At 41.0% G+C, this 15,184-nt stretch overlaps 1 protein-coding gene across 8 annotated transcripts in view; it reads right to left on the bottom strand.

Moving 5' to 3' along the window:
* The window catches only part of SP4 (Sp4 transcription factor), a 118,615-nt gene that overhangs the window by 26,530 nt on the left and 76,901 nt on the right, over nucleotides 1-15,184 (bottom strand). The window contains exon 6 of one of the 8 annotated variants that reach the window (XM_029589055.1): nucleotides 8,089-8,538. The exons of the other annotated variants lie outside the window; for them this stretch is intronic. Within the exon in view, the coding sequence (XP_029444915.1) occupies nucleotides 8,474-8,538 (65 nt within the window). The 3' untranslated portion in view covers nucleotides 8,089-8,473. Of the gene's footprint in view, nucleotides 1-8,088; nucleotides 8,539-15,184 lie in introns of those variants that run through there. 8 annotated transcript variants of the gene reach the window in all.

Below are 15,184 nucleotides of genomic sequence, written 5' to 3'. Positions count from 1 at the left end.
AAAGTTCTAAAAAATTTGACAGAAGTGTTCCACGATTGGGCTCCATCCTGATAATGTCACCCACATGTGAGGTCTACCATCGTGCTTGTCCTGTGAGAATCTTCAATACCCATTGTTCTTATAGTTATCTGGGTCTAGGCATGTAGAAACTGCTGGATTCTGCACCCGACTTGTACTGGTGACGACTGGTGTAACAAAAATGGGGTGGTTGGGTGGTGAGTTGTGGCTATGCCTTTTCCGTGCATCTATCCCCTTGGCTGAGGAACTTGCAGTTGTCTGAGAAGCTGTTGGGATGGGGGTAGGCGGTACAATTGGAATGATCTGTATTGTCTGCACGTGTAGTAGAGATGTTTATACCAAGGGTAGAAATGTTTGTTCATGGCCTGATGCTCCGCTGTAGTTGTCAAGGACTGTATGGCCACATTCTGTTCCTTTATCTGGAAGACCGTTTCTCTCACTTTTTCTCCAAACAAATTATCTCCTAGACACGATAAGTCTGCAAGATTTCTTTTCACGTCCTCTCTTATCCTGTTGGTCTCAAGCCAAGTCATTCACTGGACTCTAATTGAGGCTGCAAAAGTTTATGCCATGGTGTCAAAAGCTTCACAGACTGAATGAAGGAGGTCGAGAAAGCCTTCCTCTAACTCTTGGAGAAGTTGGGGCATTTTCAAGTCACTTGAGTCAGAGTGAACTTAGGGCTTCAGACTCTGAACACAGTCATACAGATACTGAACCATGTAAAATTGGTGTTGCTCAATTCTGATGTAAGCATGGATCCCCAAAAGATCTTGCCAAAATCATCCATAATTTTATGGTCCTTGTATCAGAATGGAGCCTGGACTTCTTGGCCTTTTTCCATCGCTGACTCCACCACTACGGAGCGAGTACCTGGTTCCAGGGAAAGCTCTGAGAGAGCAATGGTAACTCACTGATGTAGTTGGCAGTGATGACTTCCAGGCAGAAGAGAGTACAGAGAAAGTCTGGGAATGAGGACCCTCAAGGAGCGAATACTGGTTCTAGACTGTCACTTGAAAAACAAAGGAGAGCGCGAGGCCCCCGAAGAGCGGGCATCCCTAGTAAGTCCAAGGAGGCAGAGTAGCTTGGAAAGTCGAAGCGAGTCCATAGTCAATCCTTGCTAACTCGGTGTTAGCAAATTCTAAGGCCTTATATATCCATCGCGGGTGACGTCATCTTCAGGGGACGCCCCCGAGGTTCGTGCCATCGCCGGTACTTCAGTCGGAGCCGTGCGCGCGCCCCTAGGCCTCCAGGAAACATGGTGGGTTGCAGCGTCAAGCCGGTCCAGGGACGCTGGAGGGCCACGGCAGAAGGATGCCGCAGCAGCCAATCTTCCCGCGGACGAAGATGGAGGTGCCAAAGAGGTAAGGAGGGCAGAGAGAGCACGTCGGGTACCGCTGGACACAACAGTAACCAACGTGTATGAATGGTAAATGTGTCTTCAGAGACATATCTTTAAATAGAGAATTTATTTTTGAGACAGATTAACCAAGCAATCTAGTTTCTTAGATTTATGGCATAAGAGCGTCACTTATTTCCATTAGGCTACTCAGACTAGACATTCCCTTCATATTCTCATCAGAACTGGCTGGATACTGAAAATGCTCTTAGTAAAACTAAACTGAAAAATCCCTCTGGAATAAGGAAAGATATATGCATGTTGTACAGCTTTACAATAAGTTTGAAACATTTTAAATGTATTTGCTGGGGAAACAGGTTTAGCCTATCCAAGATAATAAAGATTGTCTTAGTTTAATGAAAACTAAACTTTGTTTTTCTGTTTTGTTTGCTTAGGATTGGAATAAAACTCCTGAAGGCTGCTTTAAGCTTCATATAATTTTTAAAGACGTATTATTGAATGATCTGCCCACTGATACTGAAGTTGAGATGGAAGTTTGAGTCAATTACATGGTGCAATGCAAGGTCTACATTTAGCCTGGGCTGTTCAGAGCCTAGCTCCAGTCCCATAATATCAGTACCATGAGAGAATTTTCAAAGCTCGCAGGCTAACTGTGCTGCCCTCATAATGCATGAGATCAGGACATTCAGCTTGTAAACTTTGAAAATGGTTGCTTGTGGTTCTGACATTGAACAAGTAGGAACAGCATTGGACAGTGGCAAGGCTGTGCTGGGGAGCCAGTGACCAACTGTACAGCGGTGGGATCTTTCCTGACTCCCCTCCCAAAAAAGTTAAAACTGCAGTACAGGAACCCTTTTCCCCATGAAAGCATCAGGATTGTGTGCCCCCCACCCTCTCAACCACTTGATTTTATCAAAAGGGAGAGGGGCTCAGGAAAGAATTAAAGAGAATTTAAGCCCTGATGCAATGGTAAACTGAATAAAGAAAAAGGATGCTGACCAGTTCACAAGAGAAGAGAAAACACACAGCATGACACCAGCAATGGACCTATTTTGTCAACCAAAATGAAGTTGAATGCTTATTAAAATATTGAATTTCTATTTTAAATGAAGAAGGATGCAGGGGAGACAATGAACATCCAAGTAACCCTGCAAAATAAAATAATTCTGACCTGCCAATTTATGTCAACTGAAAGATTGCTGTGTGAGGCTAACTACTCCTTCGGTAATGGGAAAATTAATGAAGACTCTGCTGAAGGAAAGGATAATAAACTACCTATAATCAGGTGGCTTTCTGGATCCGAGGGTGCATGGATTCACCAGGGGAAGGTCCTGTAAAACCAGTTTTATAGATTTTTTTGATTAGAAAACTGGATCAAGGAACAGTGCTCAATGTGATCTACTTGGATATCAGCAAAGTTTTTGATACTGTCCCACATAGGAGGCTTTTAAATAAAATGAGAGGCTTGGAACTGAGCGCCAAAGGGGTGGCATGGATTACAAACTGGTTGACTGATAGGAGACAGTGTGTAATGTTAATAGAACCTACTCTGAAGAGAGAACCATGTTAAGGGAGGTGCCACAGGGATCGATTTGGGGACTGGTTCTGTTCAATATCTTTGTCAGTGACATTGCAGAAGGGATAGAAGGGAAAGTTTGTCTATTTGAGGATGATACTAAGATCAGCAACAGAGTGGATACACCTGAAGGAGTAGAGAGTTTAAAAAGTGATTTAAGAAGCTTGAAGCACGGTCAAAGATCTGGCAGCTGGGATTCAATGCCAAGAAGAGCAGAGTCATGCATCTGGGGTGTGGTAATCCGAAAGAGCTACATATGATGGGGAGTAAACATAGATGTGCACGGACCAAGAGAGAGACTTTGGGATAATAGTATCTGGCAATCTGAAGATGGAAAAGCAATGTGACAAGGCAATAGCTAAAGCCAGAAGAATGATGGGCTGCATAGAAAAAGGAGGTGATAATGTCCTTGTACAGGCCCTTGGTGAGGCCTCACTTGGAGTATTGTGTTCAGGTCTGGAGACCATATCTCAAAATAGACAGAGGATGGAGGTGGTCCAAAGAAGGGCAACCACAATGGTAGGGTTTCTCTATTGGAAGACTTATTAGGAGAGGTTGAATGATCTAAATATGTATACCTAGAAGAGAGGAGGTACAGGGGAGATATGATACAGACCTTCAGCTACCTGAAAGGTTTTAATGACGCACAAACTTTGAACCTTTTCCGTTGGAAAGGGAATAGCAGATCTAAGGGTCACAACTCAGAACCACCAGGAAATATTTCTTCACAGAGAAGATGGATGCTTGGAATGCACTTCTAGAGGAGGTGATGAAGAAGAACAGTCAACGAATTCAAAGGAGCATGATATAAAAAGTGTGCATGGGGGTAACCTGCACTGAGCATCAGTTACTACTCTTAACAGAAAGCATGGCAAATACTACCCTCAATCAATAGCTTTGATGCTTTTGACGTAACTGCAACATCATTCCCTGCTTCAGTAGGGTGGATGGGGGGAGGCATAGGGGAACAATACAGACAACAACCAACAAGGGCTCTGACTTTTATGGTCTGCGGTACAGACATAACAGAAAAAGCACAAGACGGCTTGAATGGCCAAATCCCAAAGCAAAGAACATCAAGCAAAATTATCTGAATCAGCAAGAAGGCCCCTCACACAGTAAAAATATTGCTAACAGTACTTTGTGTTTGACAGTTGCTTGGTTTTGATTGTAAATTTTACTACCCTTATCAAAAGGCTTGGGGGTAACTGCACAGAGTGGCAGTTACTATCCTTGAAAGAAACATGAGGTATCCTGCATGGAGCATCAGATACTATCATAAGCAGCTTGCTGGGCAGACTGCTTGGGCAATCTGGTCCTTTTCTGCTGTCATTACTTTACTATATAGTTTTAAGCTATAGCATACTTTTGTTTTAATTTGTGCCAGTATCTGGTAAAAATGAGTTTGCCACAATACTTAAATCAGCTAAAAGAAATGAGTAAAAATGGTTCAGTTTAGGGCAATTTTAATGCATGACAGGTGTTACATCCGCTCCCCAGTGAATTCCAAATAGAAAAGATTCAGAATCCACTACTTTCAATATAGTTTTATAAATGATACATCATAAATGAGTTGCAGCACATCAACAGATTAATAGAAATACATTACATATGCTGTGCAAAGGTCTGTTTTAACAAATTAAAATACATTCTGACCCAGACAATTTTTACAGGCTATAGTGTCTAATATTTTTTTTTCAGTTTTCTGACAAATTAATGCAGCAGTTGAGAAGAAAAAATGGTATATTTATATTCAAACTTTCTGGCCCAAGTTTCTCCTTTTATGCAAATGCTGACATAATCAGAATATGGTTGGAATAAATTCAAAATGATATGCAAATTCCACACTGGAATTTCTGACTACTATGAACAAGCACATATTTGAAAGATGCTCTGCATGTAAATATGCTGATATTTTGTGGAAAAGTGGCATACAATCAATCAAAAGAATAAATGATGAACTCAGTTAAAGAGTTACTTAGCATAACAGATGCAAAGGGTAATAATATACATCAGCTGTTTAAACAAAATTTACTTTTTAATGTGTTGAGAATATAATTACAACTGAAGACTGCAGGGCATCTATAACTAGAATCTGCTGAACAAATGGGAATTCTTTTCTCTGTCTTTAGCTAATCTCAGGGTATTTCTATCATAGAGAACAGACTACAGGTTTACATATTTACTAAGAACCATCTCTCTTGTGGTCATAACGATGCCTGGTGAACAAATTAAAATGTGTAGTGTTCCCCCTCTCTCCTGAGAGTACTTGTACAATGAAGAATGGACCCTGGGGAGGTACCAGTCAGCAATTTCAAATTGTAAAAAGAATTTTATATTTTGTGCTTCAACACTTGACAAATTGTATATGTTACAGCTATAGCATCAGGAATCTAATGCATGAAAGTATTATCTTAATTCCTGGTCTATCATACCAGTGTAGACACCAGAAACAAGTCCACAGCTCTAGATCAAAGGCCACTGATTTTCCTGAAGATCTCAAGATCCTTGCTGCCTTCTTAAATCAGTCCCTCTGTTTTCTCTATTTCCAAGCTCTTCCCTAATAAGTATGACCCACAATCAAGAAAAATTCAAGATTGTTACATTAGATAATCTGGTGATGCAAGATGAAACACACTCATTTACGTTTGATACAATGTGTATCATGATAATTATCCATGATTATTTCAGTAAAAATCATTGAATTTTCTTTTTAAACTTGAAAGGTAATCTGGACTGGTGTTACAGATAAGAAAAAAGGAAATGACAAGATAATATTAAATGACTTATTTCACTTCCATCTATTTATATTCTAGGAATTTATTTTGTTAAATTTCTGACCCTCAACTGCAGAAGCATCCTAAGCAAGGAACAAATTACAATACACATACAAACAGTGAATTATATGAAAAAAAAAAAAAAACAACCCATCAACATAAATCCTAAGAAAATACAGAGCTAAAATTAAATTCCGGAAACAAATTTAAAAAGGTTCCTGTATCCAATATTTCAATCCCAAAATGTGGGATTGAGGTAGAAAAAATTTGACAATGGATCCATTGGCCACCCAAGATAAAAAGTACTAATTATAAAGAAAATAAAAATCATAAATTGGTATAACAGTCAGAAATAATGAAAGGGGTAAACCCAGCTAATCAAGACAACTTCCTCGATGTATTATAAATTGTGCATTTATTACTTTGATGGTCCATAAATTCTTAGTCTGCCAAGTCAAATATCAGAAATAAGCAGAAGAAGAGAGTCATATTCCCTAAAAAGCTGAACCTAAGAAAGGTTTTCACAGACTGGAGGAAGGCCGGTCAATCCCAAGTATCTCTGATGATGAAGATTCTTCCACAGCTGTGATGTACTTAAGGGTGCAACATGTTGCTTTTATAGAAAAACATTCAGAGAACACTTTGGGAGAACACAATATTCTGCTATGGCACAGGAGGTGAAGGTGATCTTTAAGATAGCCTGATCCCACAACTTAAGATTTTAATATATCATTCATTACTGGAAAGCACATTCAAAGTCACCCATGAGCAGTTATCTGCAAATACGCTGGAAAGTGTTCCCTCTGGACATAATTATATTTTATGTAAAAGACAGGTATCAGAATGTTATAAAAGTATGGAGTTCCTTCCTAAAATAACGTGGGGAAGAGTTTACTACCTTGATTCTGGTTGGCATGCCTCAAGACTCTTGAAAAGGATCAGTCTGATTGCTCAAGGGTATCAGGCAAGTTCAGGTGTACTATGCGGCTGTTTTTCCCTTTTCTATGCACATTATTGTGTCCCCCTCTAATCTTGTTGACATGTAAACCAAAAAGTATTTGATAGTTAAGTACAAGTGAGTTTTAAATAAACTAAACACAAGATTTTAAAATGAATTGGATGACCAATTGGAAGCCAGTGTAATTGTTTTAAAATAGTGGACACTGTCTATATTTAGTGTCTATGATAATGAATGCTGCTGTATTTTTCATGACCAAGAAATAAATGTACCCTTTCAGGAGTCTAATATACTGTTACAGTAAGTAATCCAAGCACATTAGAATAAGAGCCTGAGTTATAGTAATAGTCTTATTCTTTGTCGAAAACAGCTTAGCCTGATGAAATAAAGGTGCATAGAACATTTTACAGATTGATTTGATCTTTGGAATCATACATAATTTATATTCAATAAATGCCCCTAAGTCCTTGACCTAACTGCTAACAGGTAATACCAGCTGCTCAACTGTCATTCATTGGTTGAGCTTCTGCAATTCACCTAACCAATCCAAACTATTTTACATTTTGACACATTTAAATTATCAAAGAGGTTCCTTAAATGGTAGGGAATCTTTGCAATTTGGGCGTATAATCCTTCCAAATGACTTTTCCTTTTCCTCTACAAAGATGCAGCTATGGCTTTTGTGGAATAAATTTTAATAAAACTAGGTGGTTATTTCATTTTTTTGTAAACTTTAAATAAGAGGTTCGTCCACTTCAAAACCTTATATTATAAATGCCTTTAATTCCAGGTAAGTAACATTTTAGAGTTCTTAACAACTAGTGTTATTTTGAATTTAGAGATTTGGACATAAAGTTGGTAAAATATTCTCTTGGTTTATATGAAAGTTAATTTTTGAGGATAAGAGAGTTTTCTTTTCCGAACAAACAAAATAAAAGTTGATAAAGCTTGAAACTAACCTCAGGCTCAGCTAGCAAAAAAAAAAAAAAATACCAACTGAAAAACGTAATAGTTCATGTGGTGGATGAAAGCATTAATGACTTATTGCCAGTATGGCTGATAGATCTTTTCCATCTAGAATTAATGTAACTTCACATGTACACATTGTACATGTTCTTGAGGTTGCAAGGTTAGCAAGACCTTCCGTGCAAATACTGCTTACATAATGGTGACCGTTTTGCTTGAAGTGTAAGTATTTCTGCCAACATTAGACCGACCCAATATTAAAATATGTTTCCTATAGTTCTAGGGTACATTGAGAAACTCTTATAGTTTGTATTATGATGTCTAATGAGTTCAATAATGATTAAATCTGTGGCATAAAAAAAAAGAGACTGAGTTTGAAACACCATGACTATGTATAACAGCAATAAGGAAACAGAACACCTTTTATAAAGTCAAAGTCACCATATACAATTTTATTTGAGTCTTTCATATAACAAAGGCAACATAAGGCACGTAAACATTTTTCAGTCAGCATAGTTGGTCTCATTCCATTGTGTAATGCAATTTCAATAAAACGTATAATTCATAGAAAAATGATATACCTCTTGTTTATATTATAAACCACTTTCCAAACATAGGTAAGTGTTCAAACTTCTCAGACATAACTGCATAAAGTTTTCATCTGTGCAAACCACATCCCGATCACTAAGTTTTAAAAATGCTATAGGAAGAAAAGAAGTCTTTGTAAAAGCTAAAGAAGCGCAAATGCCCAGTGGAAGCCAAGAGAATTGAAAAACTGGATGTCAGTCACAGCAGCACAACTGACCAAAACGGCTCACCTCTCATGTGGACAGTAATCTTCTCATGTTCCTTCCATTAAGCATAGGTTTTCTTATGTTTTGAAAACCTACAATTAATGCAGACAATGACCAAAATGTCAGTCATCAGGCTCCCAATCCAAGCAATAAAATCATACTAGAATAAGGACTCTCCCAAGGACAGGTCCAACATCAAGAATATACCAGCTCAATGATAAAGGCCCATCCTGTGTGAAACAAAACTTCTTGCAAAACAATTCTGATAGGAAAGTGGAACAATAAGATATATGGCCTTGCCACCTATATCAAGAAAGGCCTATTAAAGATATAGAAGATCCCTACTCTGCCTCCAAAGTAGGCAAGCTGATTTATTATAAATATCCATAAGCTAACCAAGAACCTATGGCCAGTTTTGAATTGTAGCCTGCAATAGATTTATCTACATCAATGATTTTAACAGCCACTGTCACATGAAAGTCAAGAGGCCGTTAATAAAGAGTGGGTGGCTCTCCAGAATGACGTCTACTGCCTGGAGATAATACCCTTATTCAATAAACATACACATGGTTACTGTGACTCCAACATCGCTCTAAGCTACAACAACAAGAAATGTGGAAAAAAGGATTCGCACTCACAAAGCGGGGAGTAGCTGGCTTGTTACGGCGGTTACTACCCCAAATCAAATAAGCCTGTTACTTCACTTTCAATGCATATCCAGCATAGCTCTCTGCTTCAAGGGCAGGGGAGAAGAAAAACTGATACTTCACGCATATCAAGCATAGCTCTCTGCTTCAACGGCAGGGGAGAAGAAAAACTGATACTACACGCATATCCAGCATAGCTCCCTGCTTCAACGGCAGGGGAGAAGAAAAACAACCAATAAAGGCTGAATAACATAATCTGGGTAAAACAAATAAGCATGGGTGTAGCTTGCTTATTGCGGTGGTTACTTCCCCTACTACCCCTAACTAATCAAGCTTGATATTTCACTTGGATGCAGCTCCATCACTGCTCTCTACATTAATGGTGGGGGTGGAAGGGAAATAGAACCAAGGAGCTAAGAGAAACAGATAAGTATGAGAAAAAAAATGTGTGAAGCTTGCTGGGCAGACTGGATGGGCCGTTTGGTCTTCTTCTGCCGTCGTTTCTATGTAAGGATATACTAACAATACTACAAGAGTATTTTTCAGACTGGGTTTCCCTATATGACAAGCAACCTGGCACTTTTCACTCTGCCTGATGGAAGGTGGTTTCCTTTGTTTTAAGACTCACAATAACAATAACAAACCTCTGATAAGTTTCCGACAAATGTTGCTTATTTTTCCCCACTTTCAACACAATTCATGTTGACCTCAGATTACCATCAGTATATTTTAAGTCAATATCTCAGTGAGTATATGAAAGAGCAACTGAGATGCTGCAGGTATAAGGATATGATCCCTCCTCTCCTTGAAAATTATGATTTTCCTCGACTCAAACTGGCAGCTACAACTTTTTTTCTATAATATTCAGGAAAACCTATATCCTCTGTTGGACCTCAGAAAGCAACAGACTCTTGGAAGACTTGGAAAATGAGAATCCTGCTACTACTAATCATCACTTCTACAGCTCTCTACAAAAACATGAGTGAGTCCCTGCTCAATAGCGCTTGCAATTTAATCAAGACATACAGGACAAAAGAGAGACTTTGGAAATGTCATTAAGAAAATGGTGAAAATCAATAAGGCTGTAAGTAGGATAACCAGGGTTAAGATTTAAAAGCAGTCTCAAAAAGGTGAGTTTTAAGGCTATATTTAAATAAGGCAAGATAGGGAGAAAGGCACACCAATTCAGGAAGTTAATTCCAAGTCTATGGTGCAGCCAGGTGGAAAGCATAGAGCCAAGCGTTTGCAGTAGAACAGAAGAGCATAGATAAGAGTGAATTGCCTGATGAGCAGAGGAAGGGTGTAAAGAGAAATAAGAGGTAGTGAGGAGCAGCAGAGTAAAAGCTCTTGTAGGTGAAAAAGTGGAGCTTGAACTACATGTGGAAACAGGATAGGGAGATAATGTAGTGACTTGAGAAGAGGGGTTATATGGAGGTAGCAACTTTAATGAAAGATAAAGAGCTGCCCCCCATCCCCAAGTAAGGGAGCATTTGGCCAGGTCTGTGGCCAAGCATTAGTTAAGAGTGAGGTCATTGTTTCCTTTTCCTTGTACCAGCCCTGCTATGGTGGTGAAGCGATCGCTGCACTGGGGTTTTTGTTAGTTGGACCTACAGCCTGAAACATGGGATCTCTTGGTCTGGAGCTGCAGCATGGTGAATCGGGGAGCCAACATTGGGCTACCTCCTCGGGCACTCGCAAGGTAAATAAAGAGGACGTTCTTTGTTGCCTCCCCGGACAGCATCTGGGGAAGGTAGGACAGGGCCGTACCAAGAACATGCCTAACTGGGGGGGGCTGCCAGCCCCTTCACTGTTGTATTGCCAGCTGGTGGGACCAGGTAGGTGTGCAGCCCACTGGCTGAGCAGAGCCGGAATTGATCCTCTTCACAGCGGTGTTGACATGATAGCATAAGCCTGTAAACAAGGAACTAAGGAAAGGGGGCAGCCATCACCCTGCTACAAAATGGATAGTTAGCCACATTTTCATCCACCATTCCAAATCATCCCTCTCCCATCATACCTATCACCAACCCCACCTGGAGCATGTCCATGGTCAGAGGAGACAACAGACCGTACAGCATGGGCTGGCAACAGGCGGGACCTTGCTGTTTCCTGCATTGGGGGTGGGAGACAGTCCCCCAGCATGGTGACCGGGAACAGCACGAGAAAAAGTTCAGTATCTGTCATTTGGAGATCATGATGGATGGCAACAAGGATCTCACCCCATTGTGGATGGGTACAGGCCCCAGCATGGTGGCTGGTATGAAGGTGGATCACTCTCTAAGTCCAGCCAGAGCCTGGGCCTTCAACTTTCAAGGAAACCTTTTAATTGTAGTTGTGGCCCCTTTTCAATGGGGCTTGACATGGAATGGGTGCAGCCATATTTGGGAGGTTCATGCCATTGTGGTAGCAGCTGTGATGTACTGTCTGTGGCCATCTTGAGCATTCAGCTCTGCCCTGATGGCAGCTATCTTTAGAGAACATGCTATGTGTATTAGAGCCACTAGCAACTTAAAAAGGGGGGCGTGAATATGCAGCAGGCACAGGCTGCTGGGGAAGTTCAAAGTTGAGTGGCATCCACTGGCCCAGATGACTCCTGATATTGGCAGTCTTCTGGCCGCAGTTTCCATCATTTTGGGCCACTTTGTGGGACAGTTGTGATTGGCCCAGGGGACTGAAAATAACTTTTAAAAAAAAGGGGGAAGGAAGTACAATAAGGATAGTCCTGATTGTTATAAGATGGCTGGTGCACAGTAATTACCTGCTCCCACATAGTTGGGGTTCCCAGGATATGGTTCTTCTAGTGGCCATAATGGAAGAGGGCAGAATGGCCGGCAATACAAGGCATGGCCATTTTGAAATAAAGGTACAAGGTGGAGAAATTCTCTGTGGCTGCTGTTGTATGCCTGCATGCAGCCAGTCAGGTTGGGATGGGGCTGAGTACCCCCCTCCCACCCCCATGGGGGCTGCTTTAGTGACCTTGCTAGGGTTTTTTTTCCTGTCCTGAGCCATTTGGATAGGCAGCTCTGGGCAAACGCCCAGAGGTGGAGGATTCCACCTCTGGGCGTTTGCACTGAATGCACTTCCTTTGTTCTTACAGAACAAAGGAAGTGCATTCAGAAGGGAAATCAGTGGTCTACATGGCAAACAAAAACTTCTAAGGTGCCTTGGGGTTCTGTGCTGTTCCTCTCTGTCCTGGTTAATCTGTTTATCTCCACTAGGAAATATATCTCAGATCTTGCGTCTGGTATATTTTATATTTGTAGATAATGTTCAGACATTTATTCCTTGTAACAATGATGGCCAATTTCCCCACATTTATTTTGACAATCATATGTATACTGTGAAAAACTGGTTAACTTCTAATGGATTACCCTTAAATGTTTCAAAAACTAAACTTCTTTGGACAGGTGAGAGTTCACTGAAGTTGAGGCTCAACTTCTGTAAGCTTTTCAGGTATTTCTTTGCCTTTATTAACCAAGGTTCAAAGTTTAGGGGTTACTTTGAATTTTCAATTATTTAAATCTCATTTTGTCAACTAGCAAAAATTGCATTGTATAAATTGAAGTTATTAAAGCCGGTAAAATTCTTGTTACTGCCTGAAATATTTACAAGTGTTTTGCAAGCCCTGGTGTTGGGGGGCATCTTGATTCCTGCAGTTGTAGTCTTTGTACCGGACTTCCAGACCCACTACTGGGCCGATGCAATACAATACCATGGAATCCTGCAGTCCAGGGAAGGCTACATCCAGCAGCATGCTCCTTGACAGCTTAATCAGTATGTAGCTCTTCCTCCCAGCTTGAAATACACTGGAACAGCTTTAAATCATGCTTTCCATCTGTGTTTACTCCAGAACCTACATTGTGATTCTCCATGCTACTTACATAAGAACATGCCATATTGGGTCAGACCAAGGGGCCATCAAGCCCAGCATCCTGTTTCCAACAGTGGCCAATCCAGGACATAAGAACCTAGCAAGTACCCAGAAACTAAGTCTATTCCATGTTACCATTGCTAGTAATAGCAGTGGCTATTTTCTAAGTCAACTCAATTAATAGCAGGTAATGGACTTCTCCTCCAAAACTTATCCAATCCTTTTTTAAACACAGCTATACTAACTGCACTAACCACATCCTCTTGCAACAAATTCCAGCGTTTAATTGTGCGTTGAGTAAAAAAGAACTTTCTCCGATTAGTTTTAAATGTGCCACATGCTAACTTCATGGAGTGCCCCCTAGTCTATTATCCGAAAGAGTAAATAACAGATTCACATCTACCCGTTCTAGACCTCTCATGATTTTAAACACCTCTATCATATCCCCCCTCAGTCGTCTCTTCTCCAAGCTGAAAAGTCCTAACCTCTTTAGTCTTTCCTCATAGGGGATTTGTTCCATTCCTCTTATTTTGGTAGCCCTTCTCTGTATCTTCTCCATCACAATTATATCTTTTTTGAGATGCGGCGACCAGAATTGTACACAGTATTCAAGGTGCGGTCTCACCGTGGAACGATACAGAGGCATGACATTTTCCGTTTTATTCGCCATTCCCTTTCTAATAATTCCCTACATTCTGTTTGCTTTTTTGACTGCCGCAGCACACTGAACCGACGATTTCAATGTGTTATCCACTATGACGTCTAGATCTCTTTCTTGGGTTGTAGCACCTAATATAATAATAACATTGTGTAACTATAGCATGAGTTATTTTCCCCTATATGCATCACTTTGCACATCCACATTAAATTTCATCTGCCATTTTGATGCCCAATTTTCCAGTCTCACAAGGTCTTCCTGCAATTTATCACAATCTGCTTGTGATTTAACTACTCTGAACAATTTTGTATCATCTGCAAGTTTGATTATCTCACTTGTCGTATTTCTTTCCAGATCATTTATAAATATATTGAAAAGTAAGGGTCCCAATACAGATCCCTGAGGCACTCCACTGCCCACTCCCTTCCACTGAGAAAATTGTGGATTTAATCCTACTCTGTTTCCTGTCTTTTAGCCAGTTTGTCGTCCACGATGTAGAATGTTTATCCTGGCAAGGCAATAAAATAGACAAAAATTCTGATTTAAGTGTTGGAGACTGTCATTGCATTGGGTTGCTAAAGGTTGTGAGAGGGTAGCCAGGGTAACAACCTACAAAAGAAAAAAACAGCTCCTTAGAATGGTCCCTAGAAGGGAATGGGATCTCTTAGTTGTTCAGTAGCATTGCTTTACACCAGTGCCCAGCTTATTTTTTTATGTCATAGCATGCTCAGCACAGCATTCACTTTATCATGGCATATCCTCTGTCCCTGGCATTATCTCCTTCCCCTCCTCTACCATCTTCAATTCCCCTCCCTCTGCCTTCACAAATATCACTTCTTTTCTCCCCCCCCCCCTCCCCAGCAATCACCTTTTTTCCCTCCCCCCACCCAAAATCCCACCTCTCTGCACAGTTCCAGACTTCAGAGGGAAGTCAGCAGAGGAAGCAGCAGCAACATGTAAGCTTTTCTTGCCGAATTCTCTTGCTGGAGAGAGGCCATTGTGCAGAGAAGGGGTGTGGGGAAAAGAGTCAGAATTTTCACCAGCAGCCATAACCTGACCCTGTCTTCTCTCTGCAGATAGATCACTTGGTTTTCATGATTCTGTCCTGTTTTGATTCTCTTCTTACCTCTCTCATCACACTGTGCGTTTCCTCTAGCGCAGGGGTCGGGAACCTTTTGGCTGAGAGAGCCATGAACGCCACATAGTTTAAAATGTAATTCCGTGAGAGCCATACTAACTACAACCCCCCACCCTCCTGACGCCCCCTAAGACCTCCAAAATTAATTTACTACAACCCTCCACCCTCCTGACCCCAAGACCTGCCAAAAGTCCCTGGTGGTCCAGCGGGGGTCCAGGAACGGTCCGGGAGCGATCTCCTGGACTTGGGCTGTCGGCTGCTAGTAGTCAAATGGCGCCGATGGCCCTTTGCCCTCACTATGTCACTGGGGTCGACCAATGGCGGCGGTAGCCCCTGTGACATAGTAAGGGCAAAGGGCCGTCAACGCCATTTTGATTACTGGCAGCCGACGGCCCTTTGCCCTTACTATGTCACAGGGCTACCG

The sequence above is a fragment of the Rhinatrema bivittatum genome, chromosome 2, assembly GCF_901001135.1.
Source record: "Rhinatrema bivittatum chromosome 2, aRhiBiv1.1, whole genome shotgun sequence".
NCBI lineage: Eukaryota > Metazoa > Chordata > Amphibia > Gymnophiona > Rhinatrematidae > Rhinatrema > Rhinatrema bivittatum.
The sequence above is the reverse complement of the archived record's forward strand: the minus strand, read 5'-3'. Positions and strand labels throughout refer to the sequence as shown.